This window comes from Nyctibius grandis, chromosome 5 (assembly GCF_013368605.1).
Source record: "Nyctibius grandis isolate bNycGra1 chromosome 5, bNycGra1.pri, whole genome shotgun sequence".
NCBI classification, from domain to species: Eukaryota; Metazoa; Chordata; class Aves; order Nyctibiiformes; family Nyctibiidae; genus Nyctibius; species Nyctibius grandis.
The window spans coordinates 58,041,529-58,062,328 of NC_090662.1; the positions used below are offsets into that span (position 1 = coordinate 58,041,529).

Consider the following 20,800-nt stretch of genomic DNA (forward strand, 5'->3'; position numbering starts at 1 on the left):
CTGCTTCTTACAGGATAACAGTCACACTTTCATAATATGAGTATCTTCATTATATACCTTTTGGTGCATTCCTCTAAACGAAATGATATTAAGCTCTTGCCTTCAGGGCACAGTTTACCAGTAGAAGCTATACCAATTGACAAGTCCTCAGCTTGAAGCCTCTTGCTGACCTTCCATCATTTCTTTAGGAAACCTCCACTGCCTTTGACTTCACCTCTGCACAGGTGGAATTGTCTCAGAGACAGTAACTGAGATGTGACACAGCACCCAGCACAAGGGCAGAAAAGCAGTACACAACATCTCAGGGGCTTGAGACATGGGCTTCATCTTCATCTTTCATCCTTGTTTATCTGCTGCAACCCTGGCTGCATTGCAGGCCAAATCAAACAGCAAGCCCCCATAACAGCCTTCTGCTGTTGGGCTCTACAGAAAGGTTCAATAGTACCCAAGGCTGCCTCTCCTGGGTGCCTCCACCCTGATGCCAGAATCAACATCTAATGTTCTCAAATTCTACCTTTGCCCTCTGCTCCCCAGTTCTGCCCTCCATAGTTCTCACTGTGCCCCTTCACATGTGCCACTTAGTCTCTGAGGACTTCTCCTAAACCATGTTCTGACCTCCACATGGGTCCTCCTACTTGGCCCTTGAGCCTTTTCTTATGGCCCCCCTGTGGTGCCCTCTTCACTGCAGCAGCCCCCAGGGAATGTCCTCACTTCTTGGGGGACAGGTCATCACTGCAGCTGGCTCTGTGCTGCCAGAAGGAGTCTTGGCTGTGGACCCACACAGTCTACACAGGACCTCTGGACTGAAGCGCCAAGTTCACTGCAGTCCAGAGCACTGGACTGCACTTCTGAAGCAGAGAGGAGACCTTGCTGGGATCCAGACTTGTCCTCACTTGAGCCTCCTGAGGTTGGTCTTTGCAGGCTCCCCCTGTATCAGAGGAAGCAAAGGTGCTTTTGAGCAGGGGTCTGACTTTCAGCCTCTCTGAATTGCCCCCTGGAGCAGCTAGTCCCACCACTGGTCACAGGTCCAACCTTATACATTTCACCTCCTTTTCCCCTGTGCTCCCAAGCTCTGAGCCTGCTCAGCAGAAGTGGGGCCAAGCAGCACCCCAGCTGCTAGTGAGGCTTTGTGCTAAGCTCCCTCTGTCCTGTAAGTCTGTGCTTGGAAGTCCTGTCTTCCTCAGCTTCCTTCTTCATCCTCCACATCCTCCTCCCACAGCCAATGCACAAAAAAGGCAAAGGTCTCCCTTTCTAGAGCAGGGCTTGAAAACATCTAATCCTCCACTCACATTTCCCTCATTTCAGATCCTAACTGAAATCACAGGGGACTTTTTTTCTCCCTTACCTACCCTTCTCACTACCCTCTGTCAGAATTATTCATCTCTCTGAAGCATTACCAGATACACTATGTAGGAAAGACATGGCAGAAGAAATTAAATAGTATTGTTAGGTATCTATAATTACCCCAAGTAATTTTTTCCACAGTGCAGCAATTTCAAATCTCTCACAGCACTCTCTTTGGAAACCAGATGTTGACCATGTCAGCTGTGTGCTAAGAATGCATTTTCATGAGTTGCGTTTCTTGGAGTTTGCAAAGTGATGGTGGTGGCGGAGGGGGACAATCCTGGAAAATTCCACTCGCGCAGGCGCAGGGCAGGCAGTGCAGAGCCCTGCCAGGCTCCTCAGGACACAGGGGGCTTCTCAGCACTCTCCCTCTGTCACAGCACAAACTGGGACCCCTCCCCTCAAGCAGAAGGCAAGGGAAATTTTTTCCATGCTCCCACTCGTAGGAGGGCAGACAGGGTGGCTGGGGGAAGAGCATATCTGGGAGAGGGAGGATTTCCCCCGGGGGTGCTGTGCTGCTCATCTTCCAGAGCAACACACAAATAGACATGAAACAACAAAAATAAAAAATTTGGTGGATGTCTCTCCAGTCAGTTCCTCTCCACCTCCCTCACATTTGATCTGTCCCGTCCCATAGTCAACATCTGCAGCAATCAGGCTTCCAGCATGTTCATCAGACAACTGTTTCGCAAAAAAAGAAAAGAAACCACCAATCCCTCATATTAAATCTAAATGAACTTTTGCTCTACCTCTTGCCTCCCTGTTACTTAGACTCACTTGGATCATCCTAAAGAAGTCCTTCCTTTCCTTATAGTTCATTCCGTTCAAACACTTGCAGAAAATTATCATACTCCCTATCTGGCAAAAATATATACTTGGGAAAAAAAAAATCTATCCTCAGCAACCAGGCAAGGGTCCAGTTTTAACTAAAGTTCAAGTAACATTGCACAGTAAACCCTGTGAATACTTCAGAGTATTTATTTGAGACAGGGGACTTCTTAATGGAGAAAGTCCTTAGTGCAGATTTCACTAGACTGTACTCTCTTAATCTTTATTTGTCAGACGGTATCTGAAGCAAGGTGTCTGGGCAATGAGCAGGAAAAAATACATGCACACAGGATCTATTCTGGGACCAAACACAGGAGAGAAAGCATGGATGAGAACAACTGTTCAAATTCAGATACACACAGCTCTCTATGGGTCTGTTCCTCAGCCATTCCAAAAGTTGAGACCTCAAATACCAGCCATCTGTAAGAAAAGGGACAAGGCATGGAGCTGAAGGAAGTACAAATGCAGGCTGATCTATACACCAGGGAAGCTCAAAGAAAGCAGCTGTCCACAGATAGCCCCTACCAGAGGCAGAAATGCTACAGAAATGAGATGCTGCCATAATCCCACCAGTCTTTACAAAGCAAATATAATTAAATGCAGCGATACAAAGAACTCTGGCCTTGGTGAAAATGAACACACATCTAAGAAGGAAAGCAAATAGCTCCCACTTCTAAAAAGAACAGAAGTAAAGCACTGGCCTGAAAGAAGTGACCTGAACAATCCTGAATTCTTAAATCACCCAGATGATGCTCAGAGCAAACAGTTAAATTCAGCATACAGGAGGTGATCTCTGGCAGCAGACTGCAGAAGAAGAGGCTCTTTCTATTATTTCCAGATCTCCCAGCTTGGATGGTGGGACTGTCGTATGATACTGCTTAGACTGAAAAAATTGCAGCATACTTCTGCTGTCCAGTGCTGCACTGGATATAAGTTGGTTTACCAGAAAACACTATTTCTTCTCAAAAACCACAGGATTACATAATACCAGGGTGGATTTACTGGGAGAAGAAAAGGATCTGCAGCACCTATTAGCATTACCTGCTGCAGTGTGCACCCCATGTTATGTGGTGGGTGGCAAGCAGCCCTGCTGCACAGTTTCCCCAGTCTCATAAGGGCTGGCCCTCCACGCTTGAACACTGACCAAGATGGTGTTCTGATTAAGCTGCACAAAAAATTATTTTTCAAAGCAAGATCTGAACAACACAGAAAAAAAAAATTAAAGGTATTGCTTCAATCTAAACCCAGGATCATTTGCTTTCTTGAATTTTCCACTAATCAAACTTGTCCATTCAACACACACAAAAAAATCATGTTTATCAGACATGATCAATAAAAGTGATGGAAATTTGGATCCAAACAAACAATCTGCAAAGATACTTTGAGTACTCACTGGCAAAGGAGTATCATTTAAAAATAAAAAATAAACAAAAAAAATCCCAGTCCCAAGGGCTAGACCACTCTCCTGACAAGTGATGGAGACAGCAGTTTAAACCTCCATTCTGAGTCAGGCAGAAGGGATTCGATTGTAGTTTTCCCATTGCCTAGGAGTCTGTCCTCACCGTCTGGCTAACGAGGCTCTGGGATCTGGGGGAAGATGCTGCCATTTCCTCCTCCACATCACCTCTGTGAATGGTATCTAAAGGTTTTCGTGAGACTGTATGAAAACAACCAAATGTCGGTTTTCTTTTACAGCAATAAAACTTCCAAAATAAATCCTCTATATCTGACCAAAATTAATGAATATTTTCGTTGATCCTGAAGTATGTTTTTTCACAGACTTGTTTCTTCTGCCCACCATGTTTCTGAGGCTCGGTCACTATCATCTGGAAAGAGAAGGACAAAGGCCTTATCACTGCTGGTCTTTAATAATCCATGCAAATTTCCCCCAAAACCGACTTTGGGGAGAAAACTGGCCAGAGTCCAATTAAAAATTCCTCACCTCCTTCCATTTGAGACTCCTCTTTCTTACCCTACACAGCTGTGCAGCACTGTTTTGCATCATTAAACAGCCTAACCCCATTCCACCACACGAGCAGCTTGAACGTTACTCATAGTGAAATGTTGCCTGTATGTTAATTTTGCAAAGTGCTTAGGATCATTCTCGAAGGAAGGAACAATAGAAATGTAAGTCATTATCGTATACAGGAATGGAGGAAATAAACCTAAGGGAAACAAGCACCAGAAACTGTCACACAAAATGCAGACCAAGTCGAAAGCTTAAACAGGAACAAGAAAAAGGATGTCAAACAATCTTCCAGACTTGGCATGGTGGGAGACTTTGTACAATGCAGCTAGCCTGGCAGAAGGAAATTAAATAAGCCTGGTAAACTGCTGATTCAGCAGAAGACAGAACAACCCCCAGCACATTTTAGAAATAAACCCAGGTCAGTAAATGCCAGAGCCTTTCATGAGAAAGAAAGGCCAAAAGATAGTGACAGAAACTCAGACACTACTACAAGGCAACGAAAGAGTGAGTGCTGGGATCTAACATTATCAAAGGCAGCCTGAAAACATTACAGACTCGGGGAAAACATAGTTCAGGCAGAGGGAAAACAAATGACGCTGAACATATTGTACACTCAAATCGATGACACTAAACGCATGCCAGAGTTCATGAGCAGCGAGAGTAACTCAAGCACACAGTAGCTCCAGTGATAATCACAGTTTCAACACTGAGATACCTTTGAAAAGCAGCAGAGGAGTTAACGCATAACAGTGCGGAGAAAACCACAGGGGAGAAGACTGTCCTGGACTAGTAAAAAGTACCACCAAGATGCAGGCCAGCATCAAGCCAAGCCAACCATGCACAATCAGGATTCAAACCCAAAGCAAGGAACGTGTGATAACAGAGCACAGAAATGCTGGCCAGAATCAACACTAGAGGAGAGAAACCAAGCCAAAGACAAAACAAACAAGCTATTCCTCACTGAATAAAAGTCTGAGCAATTTCATATCAAGAAAAATTTATTTCAAATGCATTCAGAAGCAAATGTGGCCAGAATTCTCCTCCAGGAAAAGCGAACTGCCAAAACCCTATCAAAAAAAAAAAAAAACTGTGGGAGAGAACGAGAAAGAAATAGAAAAACAAAACCAAAATAAAAAGACAAAAGAAAGAAAAATGTAGGGCCCTATGAATAGGTAGATAAGGGCACAGCAGCACCTCCCTTCTCTCAAGCCCCATGGAAGGAAAAGAGAGCCTCCAGTTAATAACATTCAGGAAATGTAAAAATAAAAAAAGCAAAGAATTCACAGGCCAAGCAAAGACATTGTCAATGTGAGACAGAGTCTCAAGCAAATGCAACCTAACAGATGAAAACACACCCTCAGGCACTAGGGCCATGTTCACTCACTGTGAGCCTTCTTCATCAGAACAAGGATGCTAGCACTCTCTCCAGACTCAGTTGGGTTAGCTGCTTCCTCTCTGCCCTCATCTCTTCGCGAATTTCAAATCTTAAAGCCACCAAAATTCCCATGCTTTCCTCAGCTGTCTTTTCGTTGCATATTCTGGCCACCAAAAGCAACAGGAAATAAACTACCTCTTCCAACGGCACTGGGACAACCTGCATGGTTTCTGGCTGCTACGAACTCCATGTTGGGCTGATAAATAGTCATTTCACTTACAAATGGAGTTTGGGGAAAAAGTCGCACTTGTGTTCAGGTTGAAATTAGGAAAGAGTTTTGGCCTAAGGAGAGTGGAAGGGAGGGGACTCTTAGAATGATGGCGTATATCACTTAGACTTTTCACAATGACATGCTTTGCTTAAAAATGGCAATGCACAAAATGAAGGCTTTAGAAAATGTCATTTTCACATAACATTTATCTATCAACCAAAACTGCTCTGTGTTACAAAATGTTTTTACTACATTTAAATGACCTGAATTTATTTTTTTTTCAGGTCATAGATACATTTTGTGTGGACTCAAAAAGAAATGTGAATTTGTTTTCATTCACCAAAAAATACAAAACAACAGCTATGTTTCTTTCTTTCACTTCTAACCAAATCAAACTTCCCTTCCTAGTTTTTTGAGGATGTTGTGATCAGGGATGACAGGATGCATCCTTGATACTGACTTGTGACAGGATTTAATTACTGTACCCATGCTTGAAAGCTCATCTTCCCGCAGCAGCTCAGCTATCACCTGAATTAAGATATGTTTATTGTCAACATGCTGGGATAACACATTCCCACAATCAATGAAATGCTCACAATGAAACGGACACAGATACACAGCAGCATCTGACATGCCACGGAAACCTTCAAGCCGGTAGCAAGCAGGAGGGTTTTCGACCAGAAGCAATGTGGCTTTGGCGCTAGCACACCAGCCCTGCACTATGAGATGGTACTGCATCGCAAGACGCAGCCTTACCACAGGTTTTTTTTGTTCTCTGTAAAGTTAGGATTATCCCTTCGAAGACTGGAAATTTTCCAGCAGCACTGGGTATTTTTGAGTGTTGCACCCTCTCAGCCACAGCTCTCCAAGCATGCAAAAGCACCTTTACTGCTTTTTCCCATCTGCCCTTCACACTCTCAATGAGGCCCCCATAAGTCTGCACAAAGCCAGTTATAATTCTCTGCTGCCTATCAAAGACTTCACAAGAGTGAGGCAGTCGGTGTGTAAAGCCTGCTGCCTACCATGCTGACTAATGTTGTCTGATTGTTCCCTTGTACTCCCCCGTTGGTCCATCTGTATCCATCTGCTGCCTTTTGTCTTCTAATTAAAGTGTGGTTACACTTTGGGGTAGGAGCCACCTTTCTGGTTAATGTTCACACAGCTCCCTGCAGAGCAGAGTCTCAAGTCCATAACAGGGTGCTGGGGACGGCAATGATGATGTGCAAGAGGTGGCTGCATGTACACACAGCAAGAGGGAACAGTGACCCTCTTGGACACTTGGCATGGACAAGTCAGCTGGAAGAAAGCCCCAAAATAGAGCTCTCATCCAGAACACCACCGGGGCAAGAGCAGTCTTCTCCTGTGGCTGGATGGTGTTACCACATGAATACACAGGGCACAGTCCTCAGGGTTGCCCTGTCCAAGGAGTCAGTTTGGCAACTCCAGTAAAGGTCAGATGGCTGCAGTCACCCTCATCAGCCACACCAGCATGGAAATGGTAGGAGGCATTCTAACTACAGCCTGGGCTTAATAAAGATCTCCAGATTTTCCAATATCTGATTTGCATTAGAGGACAAGGTCTCTCCAAGAAGCTGTCATTGTTTCAATGTAAGAATTCCCTCCAGTAGCCAAAGAGTAGGGCCTGGTGGAGAAGAGCCAGAATATTTTTCTGCAGGCTCATGAATCATACAAATACACTCCAAAATTCAAGCAAAGTCAGGAACTGCTTCAGTAAGAGGCAAAGAGAGCAAACAGTTTATACAGACATAATAAACAGTGGTTAGGAGGAGACACCCAACTAGTGTCCTCGTTGGTCAAAGAGATGGACTAGCTCATTATTGCAGGATGCAGTAATCTAATCTAATGGTCTGATACAATCAGTCAGCAAAGATACCATTTGATCAGCATGTCCACAAGATTTACGTAGGAGGCTTTTTTCAGAAAGATTGTTCCATTTATCGTCGGATAAGGAAAGCTTTGTGTGGCACTTGCATCTGCCCTTCTCCTTAGGAGTCAGTGTAAGATTAACATGGCCATAATTAGCCACAAATACATACAGTTACATCCTGGACAACTGTGAGAAGCCAGGCCAAATCCTGTCAGTGGGTGCAGCATAGGTGCACAAATAAAGCCATCTGGTTGTCTGATTGAATCAGGGTCATCAATGGACCCATCAGATGTGACCTAGATCAGGTATCTAAGGGATGTTCACTTGGGAGTGCGGTATCCATAAAATATGTATTCTTTGATGTAAGCCTGTTGTCTAATGAGAAGCAAGGGATTCAGCAAATTACGGTCTCTTAGAGAAATGTCCAGAAAGAACACTTTACAAATAAGGGGGGGAATGCACATACAGACTCCCATTCTAAATTCCAGCCACATGTGCTTAAATCCAGAATGGTCCATCTGCCCTAAGTGAAGCTATATCCTTCTAAAAACTGGTTCTATGGGAACAGAATCAGTCACTAACTCTGAGTAGGTTTAAACAAACTCCTATGTCATTTCTCCTCAGGGACAATGAGTCATAAATCCCCATGTACACTGGGAAATTAGCAAAACAAGACTGATTGGCAAAAACAATCCAATCTTGTCTCACCATAAAAGGAGTTGGTGGGATAAAAACCATTTCCTCTCTGAAGAACCTGGACATGCTGTCAAGATGCCAAAACTCTACACACAGTGCAGAACCTGGCCAAAGGCAAGAACTTCTACCCCAGGAAGGCAAGTATATCTGTGCATGCATCTGTAGGTGATCAGAAAGGCTTGCTCAGGTGGGCACCAGACAACACAAGGAGGAAAATGTCTCAAATGATCTAGTCATCTTTCCAAAAGTAGGGGAGAGTCTTCAGAGAAGATGTTTGGATTTGTATAGCTGCTGTTTTCATCTCAAAACCTACATTCTTGTTCCTCTCTTGTTTTTAAAGAGCCTTCTTCAGAAAATGAAATTTAAAAATCTAAATCCTTACTTCTGCTAGGCAACATAACAGGTACATGATTCATATTGGTTCTTCATGGAGTGGTCAGTACCACACAGACCCTTACTAAAAGCCAAGAATACTGATCAGATTTTCAGTCCTCTTTCTAACTTCACTGTTATTTCTGCCACTGTGACACTGAAGCACACAAAGAAATGACAGTGAATATTTTAATGCACAGAAAGACTTGAGACCAGGCCTGAAGGCTGCATCATCATCAAAAGCTACAGCTTCTTCAGCATCTCTGTGGTATTCTTCAGCCCTCCAAAGCTGCAGACTGCAGAAGGTGACAAGTGCCTCCATAACGGCTGTGGTTTGCAGCCATCCATAATAGCCTTCATTCACCAACTGCCTGCTCATACAAAAGGTACATGGTAAAAGCTTGCAGAAATCATGTCCTCACTGGACCAGCTTGACATTTTTGCTGAATAGCTTGTCCATAATGCACTTTTTCTTTCTTATCAAATAAGTGGTCTTTTGTGAGACACTCTTCAGGTTCCTCTTGTTCATCTAACCACAGAAACATAAGCTAGCAGAGCACCACTGACCACCTACTGCATCCACCAGCTCTGAGGCAGGACAAGATAGATTTAGACCCCGCAATGTTGGATATTTTTCTATGCGTCCTCCAGCAAATGAGCCTCACCAGCAAATGAGCCTCACCATGTCTCACCACGCTAACAATTAGACAGCTCCCTACATATCTAGCTGAAATCTTTCTGCTTGAAAATTTTGCAAGATGACTTCTTCTTTCTGCTTACTGTGGACATGAAAAGCAACTGACCATAATGTTCTTTTTTCAACAATGATTTAGATGTCCAAAGACTTATCTTGTTCCCCTTCCTCTTTTTTTTAGATAAAACAAACCTTATTTTTCCATTTTTCTTTTCTAAATCCTTCTTTCCTTTCTGTAGCTCCTTCCCACATCTCAAGGGAACCCTTCCCAGGCACAGATGGGCAAACACTGCTCTGTCCCAAGCAGAGCGCAGGGTCACACAAGTTCACAAACTCACCTTATGTGGACTACGATCCAGGCTGAGCACACCTCTGGAAAGCCCATGTGGCAGAGAGTAGTGGGACTGTTTTTCACCCTATTGCATCATTAAGAAGTACTGGAAGCCTACAGCCACTGAGGCAGCTGATAGCATGTCACAGCAAACTGCCCCATTCCCAGGGAGCACTACTGTGTGCAATGGTGTAGGTGAACAGGCTAAGAGCAGCCTGTCCGTGAATTTGTAATCATGGCCACGCTCATGGCTAGAGGAAGCAGAACAGATGCTGCTAATTGATTTTCAGGAGTTCAAAAGTCAAACACTGGTAATTATAGGAGCAGCAGCAGGCAAACATTCTATCTGCTGAGGGGATGAGGGTTGATAGGGGCAGAGGATTAGCACTTGCAGTTGGGAGAAGTAATCTCTCAGCATAAGTTTTTCGTGTGTCCTCCTCTAACATGGCTTGTAGTGGGGCACCCTGACGAAACCCGTCAACTGGGGCTTTGCTCGTCCAGCCAGGAGCAGGAGTTACTGGAGCGTGCGTGGTAAGAGATGCCCCAGGGAGCCTGCAAATCAAAGGGCTTTGTGGGGTGGCGCAAGAGGTTGCTGTCATGAGCCACATGGAAAGGTGCTCTGAATCCCCAGTGATGCATCTAGGGGAAGAGGCAGAGAAGCATCAGCAAAAGGAAAAGGCTGGGAATAACCTAGTGATAGGAGTGACGCAAAAAGTCACTAGAAATTAAAGTAGAGAAAAAATCTCAAAGAGGGCCTCAGAAATAGTAACATTTGTGTCATCCCCAGCTTTGCTAGGAGAAAGTGAGGCAGCAGACAGGAGGAGCTGGGACGTAATGGGGCAGGACTGCTGTGCCCTGCCTCAGCAGAGAAGGTGGATGTGTGCAAGAGCTAGACAGCAGCACTTGCCAACTCTCACAAAGGGATCATGAACTCAGAACTAAGTCTTCATCATATGTGGGATTATAGGAGAGCAGAGGAGAAAGGCAACCAGTAAAGTAAAGAAAAAGCCTGGGTGAAAACTCTTCCCACACAAAACATCACAACCCACAGACACAAAACCTAGTGTAGCACTGAGCCTCTGGCTCACCTTGCGAGACCTCTGGCCCCAGCACATCGCTGCCTTGAGGCAGTACCCTTCATGGGGCATAAGGGTGGACCTCCTTCACCACTTCCATCTGCATACCTGCCCCTCTTATAAATACAACAGGGGCATCTAGGCACCCAAAACACACCTAAGCTGTCTGGCCAGTGAAGCAAAGAGCTCTACTAACTAGCTAATCAAAAGGTGGTGAGGGAAGGCATGCAGCCTTCTGCCTCTAAGGAGCAAAGAACAGAGAAGTGAATGAAATGCAGCACATTTGCTTATCACAAGAGGAATCATTACTGATGGCTACAAGAGCAGAAGAGCTCAGTTTACTGCACCTTTCCAGAAAGTGGTTGCTCTATGTGTTCTTTCATGATTGTCAGCCCTACAAGGCTTCAGTCTGTCTCAAGGATGCAGGAGATTTATCATCATCAGACCCTGGGGACAGCTGTAGCTCTTCTGGAAAATTAATTCCTGTTCTGAAATAACTGGTGAGGTTTTGAAGATTTTTCTTCCCAAATTGGGATGAAAAATCAAAATCTCAAAAAATTTCACAGACCTGAAATCCTGAAACAGTTCAGTCACTGTCTGCATTTTTGGTGCTCAGAAAATGGAAGGCTTCACACCTGTTTTAAAACATTCCTTTATATATATATACCCCATGAGACGTACTCCTCACAATCTATTTGCCATCTTTCAAGAACCAACCGCACCAAGCTGTACAGAGCAGCAAACTGTGTCACTAAATCCAGAGGAGACCAATAAAAATTACCAGAAGACTAGAAAACAAGACCTACCAGGAGAGACTGAACAAATTCTTGTTTAATCTACAGCAGAGACAACTGGGAGACAACATGACAGAAGCCTTCAAACATACATAGCGAAGATAAAAAGAGGAAGAGAATAAACAATTCTCTATGTCCACTAGGGAGATGCCAAGTAGTAATGGGCTTAAACTGCAGTCAGGGAAATCTAGGTTACACATTAGAAAAACTTTCCAGGGTAAGGAGAAAGAAGGCATGGAAGAGATTGCCTCAGGATTTCATGGAGTTTCTAGCATCAAAGGACTCTCAGAACAGGTGAGACAAACATCTGTCAGGAATAATTTTGGTCTAGTTGATCCCTCCCTTGGGCACAGAGAGGGACTAAATGACCTCTTGATGTTCCTTCCAGGCACAGCGTCTGATTATGGATAAAAGTGTGCAGCAATGTAATTAAAGACTGAGCTACAGTGAACACACACAAGTGGACTGAATCAGTGTTTCCCATGCAGCCTTTCATCTGTCGTCTCCCACCACCTGAGTGTTTGACTTGGAAAATCTCCTGCGCTTTGTGCAGTTCCTTCTTTATAATATTGCCTTGAAGTTGTCAGGACAAAGCACCTTGCTAATTTAGCAAAAATTAGTCAGTGTTTGGATGATTTTACACGGCAAAGCAATACACTTACGAAGGTATTGGGGTTGTGTGCTAATAATGTATGAATAATTTATAGCTTGTATTGTATCATTGACTGGGAACTGCTGTTAGGGGCCAGCACTCTGCTTTGCCTGACTCTCTGCAAACATGGAACAAAATTATGATCTTTGCCACAAAGAGCTCTGTTTCACCCTTATATGTTCATGTTTGCATTTCCGCTGAATGGAGAAAATCAAGAAAAGGAGTATGAGGTTCTGGGTATGAAAGGTATTTGTCTGTGATCAGAGCATGTTGGAGATGACTTCTGCGTTTTCCAGGAAGAACCTGCCAGTGTAAAATTCAAACAGCTCTGGGCTTGATTATAATAATCTGATCTTCCCACTGAGAAGATACCCACTTCAAGGTAAAACACTTGTGTTCAGAAAGCACTATGGGCTTGTCATACCACTAATACCATAGTTCATCATAGTCTCATTTCAGTCCAGCCCCAGCGCCTATGAAATGAAGAACTGTTCTGGTTTAATGGATGCCAAGTAGTCCCCATAGATAGCAAGGCTCAGGCAGGTCCCAGGTCTAACCCAAACACTCCAGCTCACCAGCATCCCTTCCACTAATTGTCTGGTTCATCTGAGAGACCACGAATATGCTCTCAGAGACTGAACAACCCCTCTTACCACTCGTTTCTTAGCCCTCAAATTACCCCCTCTCCTTCAATTCAAACCCTTTGGGAGTGCTTGTTCTGAACCTGGACCACTGACATTTATGTGGGAGGCGAAATGAACCAAAGCTTTGCACTAACATAGAAATCCACACCATTTCTAAAATGGTGCTTTGGGTTACATGCAAATTATATGCAAATTTGGATCTTTGAACAACTTGATATGGTCTCACGTATACATCCTACTTAATGCACCATCCCATTGCAAATGACACTGGCCAGATATATCAAGCACAGTTAACACTGGCATATATTACTAAGTGTGGCTGTAGCTCAGTCACAGTCATTTAGCATACAGAACTTCACTGCCTCCAAGCCATGCAGAGAAATATTTTCTGTCTCTGCCATTGAAACCCATGGCACAGAGGAGGTCTCTTCTCTGAAAGGCAGGAAAACTTATGTTCACAGGTTACAGAAGGGAAGCTGATGAATTTTTTATGCACACTAATGGAAGAATGTAATGGCATCCTACATGGAGAAGACAGCAGTCTGGGTGTTGGAGATACCAGTGGTGCAGGATGCAAGGAGGAGATTGCCAGCCCTTGATAAGAAGTACAGAAAGGTGGGGAGGTTTATTTGCCTGCAGCTTTCCTCCATCCTGCTCCTTGATGCAGTTTGAGAATTACCAAATATATCCTACCCTCTCCCACTTCCTCTCCTTGGTCAGAAGGATGATCACCAGCTTGGGATGCATCTGGTATCCGTCCTCACTGAACGACAAATTCCTGCCTTCAAAGGTGACATTGATCAGGTACCTGCAGGAGAGAGAAAAGAGCAAGGAGAATGTTAACACCTGGGAACCGAACCCAAAACAAGAGCCTGCCCCCCATGCTGTAGCTTACACCAGGACTGTAGGAGCACAGTGCAAACAGTGTTATGAAGCTGGGGACAGCAAAGAAAAATCTAAGAGGAAGGGGGTGGGAGAAGCAGGACAAGTACTCTAGGAACTGCGACAATCAGGCAAGGCAAGGTAATTGACCCCGTTTTATGACTGGGATAGGGAAGCGATGTCCCAGGTAGGGTCTCAATGAATTCCTGAAAGTACAACTAAGAGTCACATGCACACACATGTGCCCATGATCCTTGATTTCCCCTTACACCAAAGGGCAGGGGATCCATAGCAATTATTACCCATGTAAACATGCTCCACAGCCTACAGGTGAAGCAGTGGGGACAGCCTCCCCCCAGTCCAAACATCAAGGCAATGATAAGGGAAGCTCCAGAGAGCAGAGGAAGGAGCAGCACACCTGCAGGAAGATCCATCCCTATCAGAGCCAGCACACCTCGCAGGGCCCAAAGCAACCCTCTGAAGCAGCTCGGGAACAGGGACAGTGGATGTTGAGATAGTCCAGTGAGGTCCTTTTCCTCAGGGACAGTCATGCCTTATACCCAGCAAGATCAAACTAAAGGGTGACCAGCCCTGAAAATCCCTGCAGCCAACATTAATGATTCTCTTTGTCTGGAAAGGCCCCGTCACTTCTGCGCAAGGCACCCTGTTTTGGGGCATCTCATGTCAGCTGTACAAATGGACTATTAAACAGCCCAGGCTTCAATCTTATTTATCCTAAGGCCTCTTCACTCAGCTCTGGCAAGTGGAGGAGACCTTTAAGTGGACCGAGATTACAGCTACACTCATTTCAAGGCCTTGCTGCATCGTGAGAGTGTGTTAAAGTGGTTTTGCTGTAAATGAGAATCAGATATACTGTTTTAACTGTCAGACTATCCAGAATGTCACTGTGGGGAAGAGGAGGAGGCAAATACACATTTCACAGTTCAGTGGTTTATATGACATCTCTGTGGCACTCTGACAGTTTCCCCGTTCACGTATTTCACTTCAATTCACAATCCTGTTGCATGAACTAGATTTTGCCTGTATACACCTGCTCTGGCACCAGTAGCATCACATCACTGTGAGAGGCAGAGGTGACCAAGCTGCCTGCAGGGCTAGCCCCAGGACTCTGCCCTCACATGCGTTGCCCATTTCTCCTATAAATTACCCAAGCAACATTTCCACTACAGACATGAGAGGTTCTTCTGCTCTATTACACCATGACACCAGGAAACATCTCCTGATATTCAGTTTAAGTTTGTCCCTTCTGAATTCGGTTTGAACCAATTTCAAGAAAAAAAGGGGAAAATAAATCTGTTCTTTCAGTGGGTTCACACTTTCACACTTTCTGCACACAGAGAACTCCCTGCTTATTTAATGAAAGCATTGATAGCAGGGAAACTTCTCCAAACAAATAAAAAAAACAGGTCATGATTTTAGCTTCTTCCTCTTCCCAGATGTTTTTGTCCTAACTCCATTAATCAACCAAACTCATCCACTAATTCCCCGTTACCAAGAACAATCAGCAATTATGTTTACTTCTAAAGGAAATTCCATACTTGCTCCATGTTGTAACCTTCAAGCGACATGCACACCCCAGCCATAAGGGAGCCCAGCGTGAAACATTTGCAACAGAACAATTTTCAAAGGCAGACTATTGGCTATTTTCCAAAAGCTCAAACACTGAGAGAACCCCAAAACATCAGCCGCATGGAAAATTTTAGCCACGCGATTGTTTGTAATGGTGTAAAACATCTCATGTCAGGACCATGCATGCTCTTTTTCTGGCCTTTCCTTCCAGGCCATTTGCATACTGAGGAATGCCAGGCACAGACCGTCATCGGGTATGTGCAGCCTACCAGACCTGTGTAAGTCTCTGGTCATGGGAAAGACCTTCCAGTGGACCAAGATTACATCTACACCCATTTCATGACTTGTCTGCACTGGCCACCAGAATAAAGCCAAAGCAAGGCTACAAGAAGCTGAGGATGCCGTTAGCCTGATGGGAGTTGCAGCTTTATATGTCAGTAGTTAGAAAGCAGTGCCAATATCTAATTAAAAAAACAGCAATATTAAACAGTTTTCAGCCGTCTTTCCCCTCCCACCTGAGAATGATGCCACTATGGGAATCTCCCTTGCAGAGCCTGACAAGAAGAGTTCACAGAAACCAGCAACAGATATGACACAAGAGGGTGTCATTTCTGTTCGTTTCCACTGGAAAGATTAGAAACACTAATAATAATCAAGGAGGGATCATCAGCAACTCCGATCTGTGGAGCTGCCTTGAGATTTACACTTAAAGTGGCACTAAAATCCCTCACTTCGCAGCTTAATGACTGAAATTAGTCTCCAAATTTGGCACAATAACTCTTCATAGGGTTTTCTCTCAAACCCATTAGCAACGTGTTTACCAAAGTTTGCAGGAGGAGTGCAGAAGCAGCAGCTTCTCCCCAGCTTTCCCTGCACTCCTGTGGCTTGCTGGATCCCATCGCCTACAGAGGGATGTGGCGCGAGAGCAGCAACCCGGGAGCTGCGGGCCTTGCTCAAGTGCACTGGACAAGGGGACACCTGCGTAACAAAGCATCAGGGCTTGAAGGACTCCCTGGCAGGCCAAGCCAGCAGCATGCTGCAAGGCAGCCAGACTTGAGTGGCTCTGCCATCCATTACTACTGCAGCGAGAGTCATCCCCTTTGGCACTAGCACTGCTCTGGTACACCAGCATGACTGCTGCCAGCTCTGACCAGGGGAATTTGTTTCCTCCCTACAGCCTACACATGCTCCAGTCCCCAAACAGGCAATCAAGGGGCTGGGAGACTCCCTGGCATGTCTGCACTGAGCCACCCACTGCAACAGGGGCACAACATGAAGGCAGCAGGCTGTGCACACAGGTGAAGTAACCCAAGACGAAACTGTGCCTGTAAAGGGCTTAATCCATGATTCCCTGGATGTTTTGGACTCCAAGATGGAGAGAGAAAGAGAAAGGGGGTGTGGTGGGTCAGACACAGGCAATTTAATTTAATTTGCCAGAAACACCTTTCAGAAAAGAATTCTGCTTATGTGGGCATTTCTGGAGCTGCTCAAAGCAAGCACAGAAGAGTCAAGCCTGTCCCTAGCCCGGTGGAGATGCAGCAGCCACAATGCCCAAACTCAGCCGGGTGGGAGCAAAACACAAATGACACTGTGGGAACAGGCTGACATTGTGAGTCCTGTGGTACGGATGAGCAGGCAGGAGCAAAGAAGGAAGGGACGTGTCCTTGGGCACAGACTCAGGGAGACACAACTCCCCATCCTGTGCTCTGACCATTAGGTAATATCACCCACCCTAGATGTGAGGATGTCAGCCCTGTAAGCTAATGGAGAGTGTTTCAAAGGCTGGTTGGAATAGGAAATAGAGCATTAAAACCACATCAGATGGCCAGTTTAGGACCAGCAGAGAGATGATGACATTTTCAATGGTTTCAGCTAGTGATGAAGAAAGCCTGGAGAGGCAAATGTGGCAGGCAGAGGGGGCTTGGGGGGAGAAAGGGAGGGTGTTAGCCGAATTTTTCTCTGCCCCAGAGACAGCTCTGAAGGAGATGCATTTGAAATCAGCACTAACCACTCCTACTTCTACCTCCAGTGCCTCACTGGGAATCAGCTCCTCCTGAACCTGCTGACTGGGTGGGCAAATTTGGACATTGCCTCAGTTCAGTCCATTGCACTCTCCGCCTCACACGTGTGCGTGCTCGCACACACACACACTCCCCTGTGCCCTGTCAGTGGTTGTTATGCTCCAATGAGACAAGCAGTCTGTCTGAAATAGCATGATTATCCTAACATCGACTGCTTCCCTGAATAAGACAGGCCATATAAATAAAACAGCCTCTCCACCATCAGCATCAGGGAGTCACCTCAGCAGTCCAGCACATAAGGGAAAAAGAGGGTGTAGGTGGAGGGTGGGGAAAGAAAGGCTATGAGATACATCTGCCAGAGAGGATTTGCAGGCTAAAAGGCAGGCAGAGTGTGATGCAGGATAAGGGGATGGGGATGCAGACCACCATCAGCCTCTTTGGAAATTCACTGTTACATGAAATACTGAGGTCGAACGTAACAGCAGTGAGGTGAAGGCAGAGAAAGGCCTTTACCCCACAGAATCTGCATGGTGAAATAGCCTTTTTCCTTCCCCTAGAGACAGCATTAAAAACCCACCAGCCAGGGGTACCAGGGATAGGCATAGCTGCCTGCCCAGACCCACTTCATGCCCAGGAAAGAGCAAAGACAAGTGCGTTACTGCATTTCAGCACAAGTGCTCACAGCTCCAAACCACGTTCCCTCACTCAGCACCAGCAAGACCTACCCACCCTGGGTTGATGCAAACAGCCTTAGCAGAGTGCATCAGTCCTGCCCTGCAGGAGGTCCTACTCACCTCTCATGCCTGCTCCTGGATGAGGATAGACAGACAGAAAGGTGCATGGACTCAAAGGACAGGGAAAAGGGAGTTGAGGACCAGTGTATTTATCTAAAAATGGGAATTCTGACTTTCAAGTGGTAAGTGATTGACAAACATTTAACCAGCACTAACTATGCTGTTAATAGCTTCTGCTCTCATCTGAGAGACTGAAATTGTGTAGAATTTTTTTAACAGCAAAACTGCAACTTATCACTTCGACTTCTGATTTAAACCTCCATTCTTCAAACCCATGGAAAGCTTAAAATAATATAGATATTTTTCCTCCATACCATTGCTCAACATTTCTGTGGCTGCCTCTGCCTCAGAGGACAGCCAGTACACGCACAACAGTCATCCAGGCCTGGCTGTGAGTGCATGAGGTCTCTTGAGATAAGGTAGTCTCCATGGCATATCAAACCCAATTGTTCACCTCCAAAAAGGTGAGAATGGGCTCCACCTGGGCCTTCAATCAAACCTCCCCATGGTTGGTACAGACCCTGTCTGAGCCTTTCAGGGGCTCTCCCATCGCTCATAGCCCTGCCCTGCCCCAGCCTCCTGCACTGCCTCCCGCTGCTGCGGTGCTGGTGGCTTGTGGAGTCGTGAAAGGCGGGCACATCTGGCTGTGTCTAACATCTGTCTGGTGTCAGGTACGATTTACCGAGAAAGGATTCCACGCAAAGGGCACAAGTGCCGCTGATTTTACGTAACAAGGGGCATGGACTCTGTTCTTTCTGTTATCATGAGGAACAAAAACAAAACAAGACAGGAAAAAAAATAGAAGCAACGATTGACTAGGAAAATTAAATCTTAAAGGAACACTATCTCACTCTTCTTCATTTGCTCCTTTCTCTCTCACTGTCAATGTTTCCACTGAATCTGGAGAGATGCACTGCAAGAAAGAAACCAAGTGTAGAAAAGAGACAAAACAAATTCCAAATTGTGTGGGCATCCTGCACCAGAAAATTTGTCCAGGCTACAACCATTTTATACTACTGGGAACCAACCTGACCAGCAGGCTTAGAGAAATGCCCAGAGCTCAAGATTGTTTTCATTAAACAAAGAGGTTAGGAGAGCATCTAGATTAGGAAATATCCCTCAGGCTACAAGATAAAAGAGATAGAAGTGATTAATTTGCTTTCTCCCTGCTGTCCACGCCTTCTTAAAAGACAAGAGGGCAGATACTGGGTTGGAATAAATCAGTGATATTCAGCTGACTTCTATGGAGTGAGACTGTTTGATCTGTTGAGACTCTTGCCCCTCACCTCGAGGAAGATGAATTTTCTTGGTGCTTGATCCTGACCTGTGAAATACCCATTTCTGGTGAAAGACAAATTTATACCGATTTGTCCTTGCTGTTTCTCTGTCATATTCAGCAAAGTTGTTTTGAAAACAATGTACATGTGTGCTGAGACTTCCAAGTGACAGATCCTATATACAGTGGAAGGATAAATCTTTTCCATCACTCCCTCTCTTAATCATAAAAAAAATGGTACTTCCACTTTATTTCCCATTTCTTCTATTTATCTACCATGAATTTGTCATTTCAGAAAGACTCTGAGCTGACAGTTCCTGGGGACTGAGGATATATCTGTCCTTAGAGTACGCAGGGAGCCAGAAAAATGGCAGGGCTGCTTTCCTACATGCATTGCTTGATCCTAACGAGATGGGACCATTCCTGAGAATGAGAAGCGAGGCTCACTTTCCACAATCTATGCAGTCCCCAGCCTGCCTCCTGAAAATGTAAGAGGAAACTCAAGCACCGCAGCACAGGGTTTTGCAGCATGCAGAGATGTCCATCAGGAAGCAGACAGATGGGGGACTCATTGTGCAGGGCCACCGAATTACCCCCCAATGGGGAATATGGGGTCAACTCCAACCTGGGGCAGAAGTGGCAGTAATGACACCTAGGTGAAAGGCTGCTTGTCCAACTGCTTCAGTGAGCTTCAGAGTTTTCACAATAGCTCTTTCTTCCACGTACCTAATACCATCTAGGACCTGATCTCCCATTTGCTTTTCATCCTATGCAGTCATTGTCTTTGAATGAAAGGGAGAAAGAGGTGCTTCCATTCAGGTGTAGTGGCATTTTACATTCCCTTTGCCAGGGTGCTGCTGACAGTACCAAGGCCAGACTATGAGAGCTAGCACACTTGTAGGAAACATAGGTATACATTAGGATGAAGTGACCTGTTTATGGAAAAAAGGGTAGGATAAATCTTCATTTTGCCCCATCTGCTATGTCGGTCACAGCAATATTTTGAAAACCCAACCAAAGCCAAATTTTTCTCACACACATCCTGACTGACCTATTTTCACAAATGCCAGAGTCAGGAAAAAATACCTATTAAAACCACTTTTTAAATGGGAAAGGGGGGTAAGAACTTGGCAACAACATTTTCTCATGAGGAGGTCAACATATTGTCAGAAAGAAAGAGAACTGTAAGATCTGAAAACTGCAATGACATTGGACATAAAATGAAGCTTCTGGCATAGTCATGCTCCCACACAGTCTGGTCTGTTGCGTGACACCTTCTGCCCTTTCTTTTACGGACAAGAGC

At 45.1% G+C, this 20,800-nt stretch overlaps 1 protein-coding gene across 1 annotated transcript in view; it reads right to left on the bottom strand.

The window, feature by feature from the left end:
- GRIN2B (glutamate ionotropic receptor NMDA type subunit 2B) overlaps positions 1 to 20,800 on the bottom strand; it is a 183,926-nt gene that overhangs the window by 75,112 nt on the left and 88,014 nt on the right. Inside the window, exon 3 of the mRNA XM_068401205.1 lies at positions 13,628 to 13,742. Coding sequence (XP_068257306.1) covers positions 13,628 to 13,742 — 115 coding nt within the window. The remainder of the gene's footprint in view (positions 1 to 13,627; positions 13,743 to 20,800) is intronic.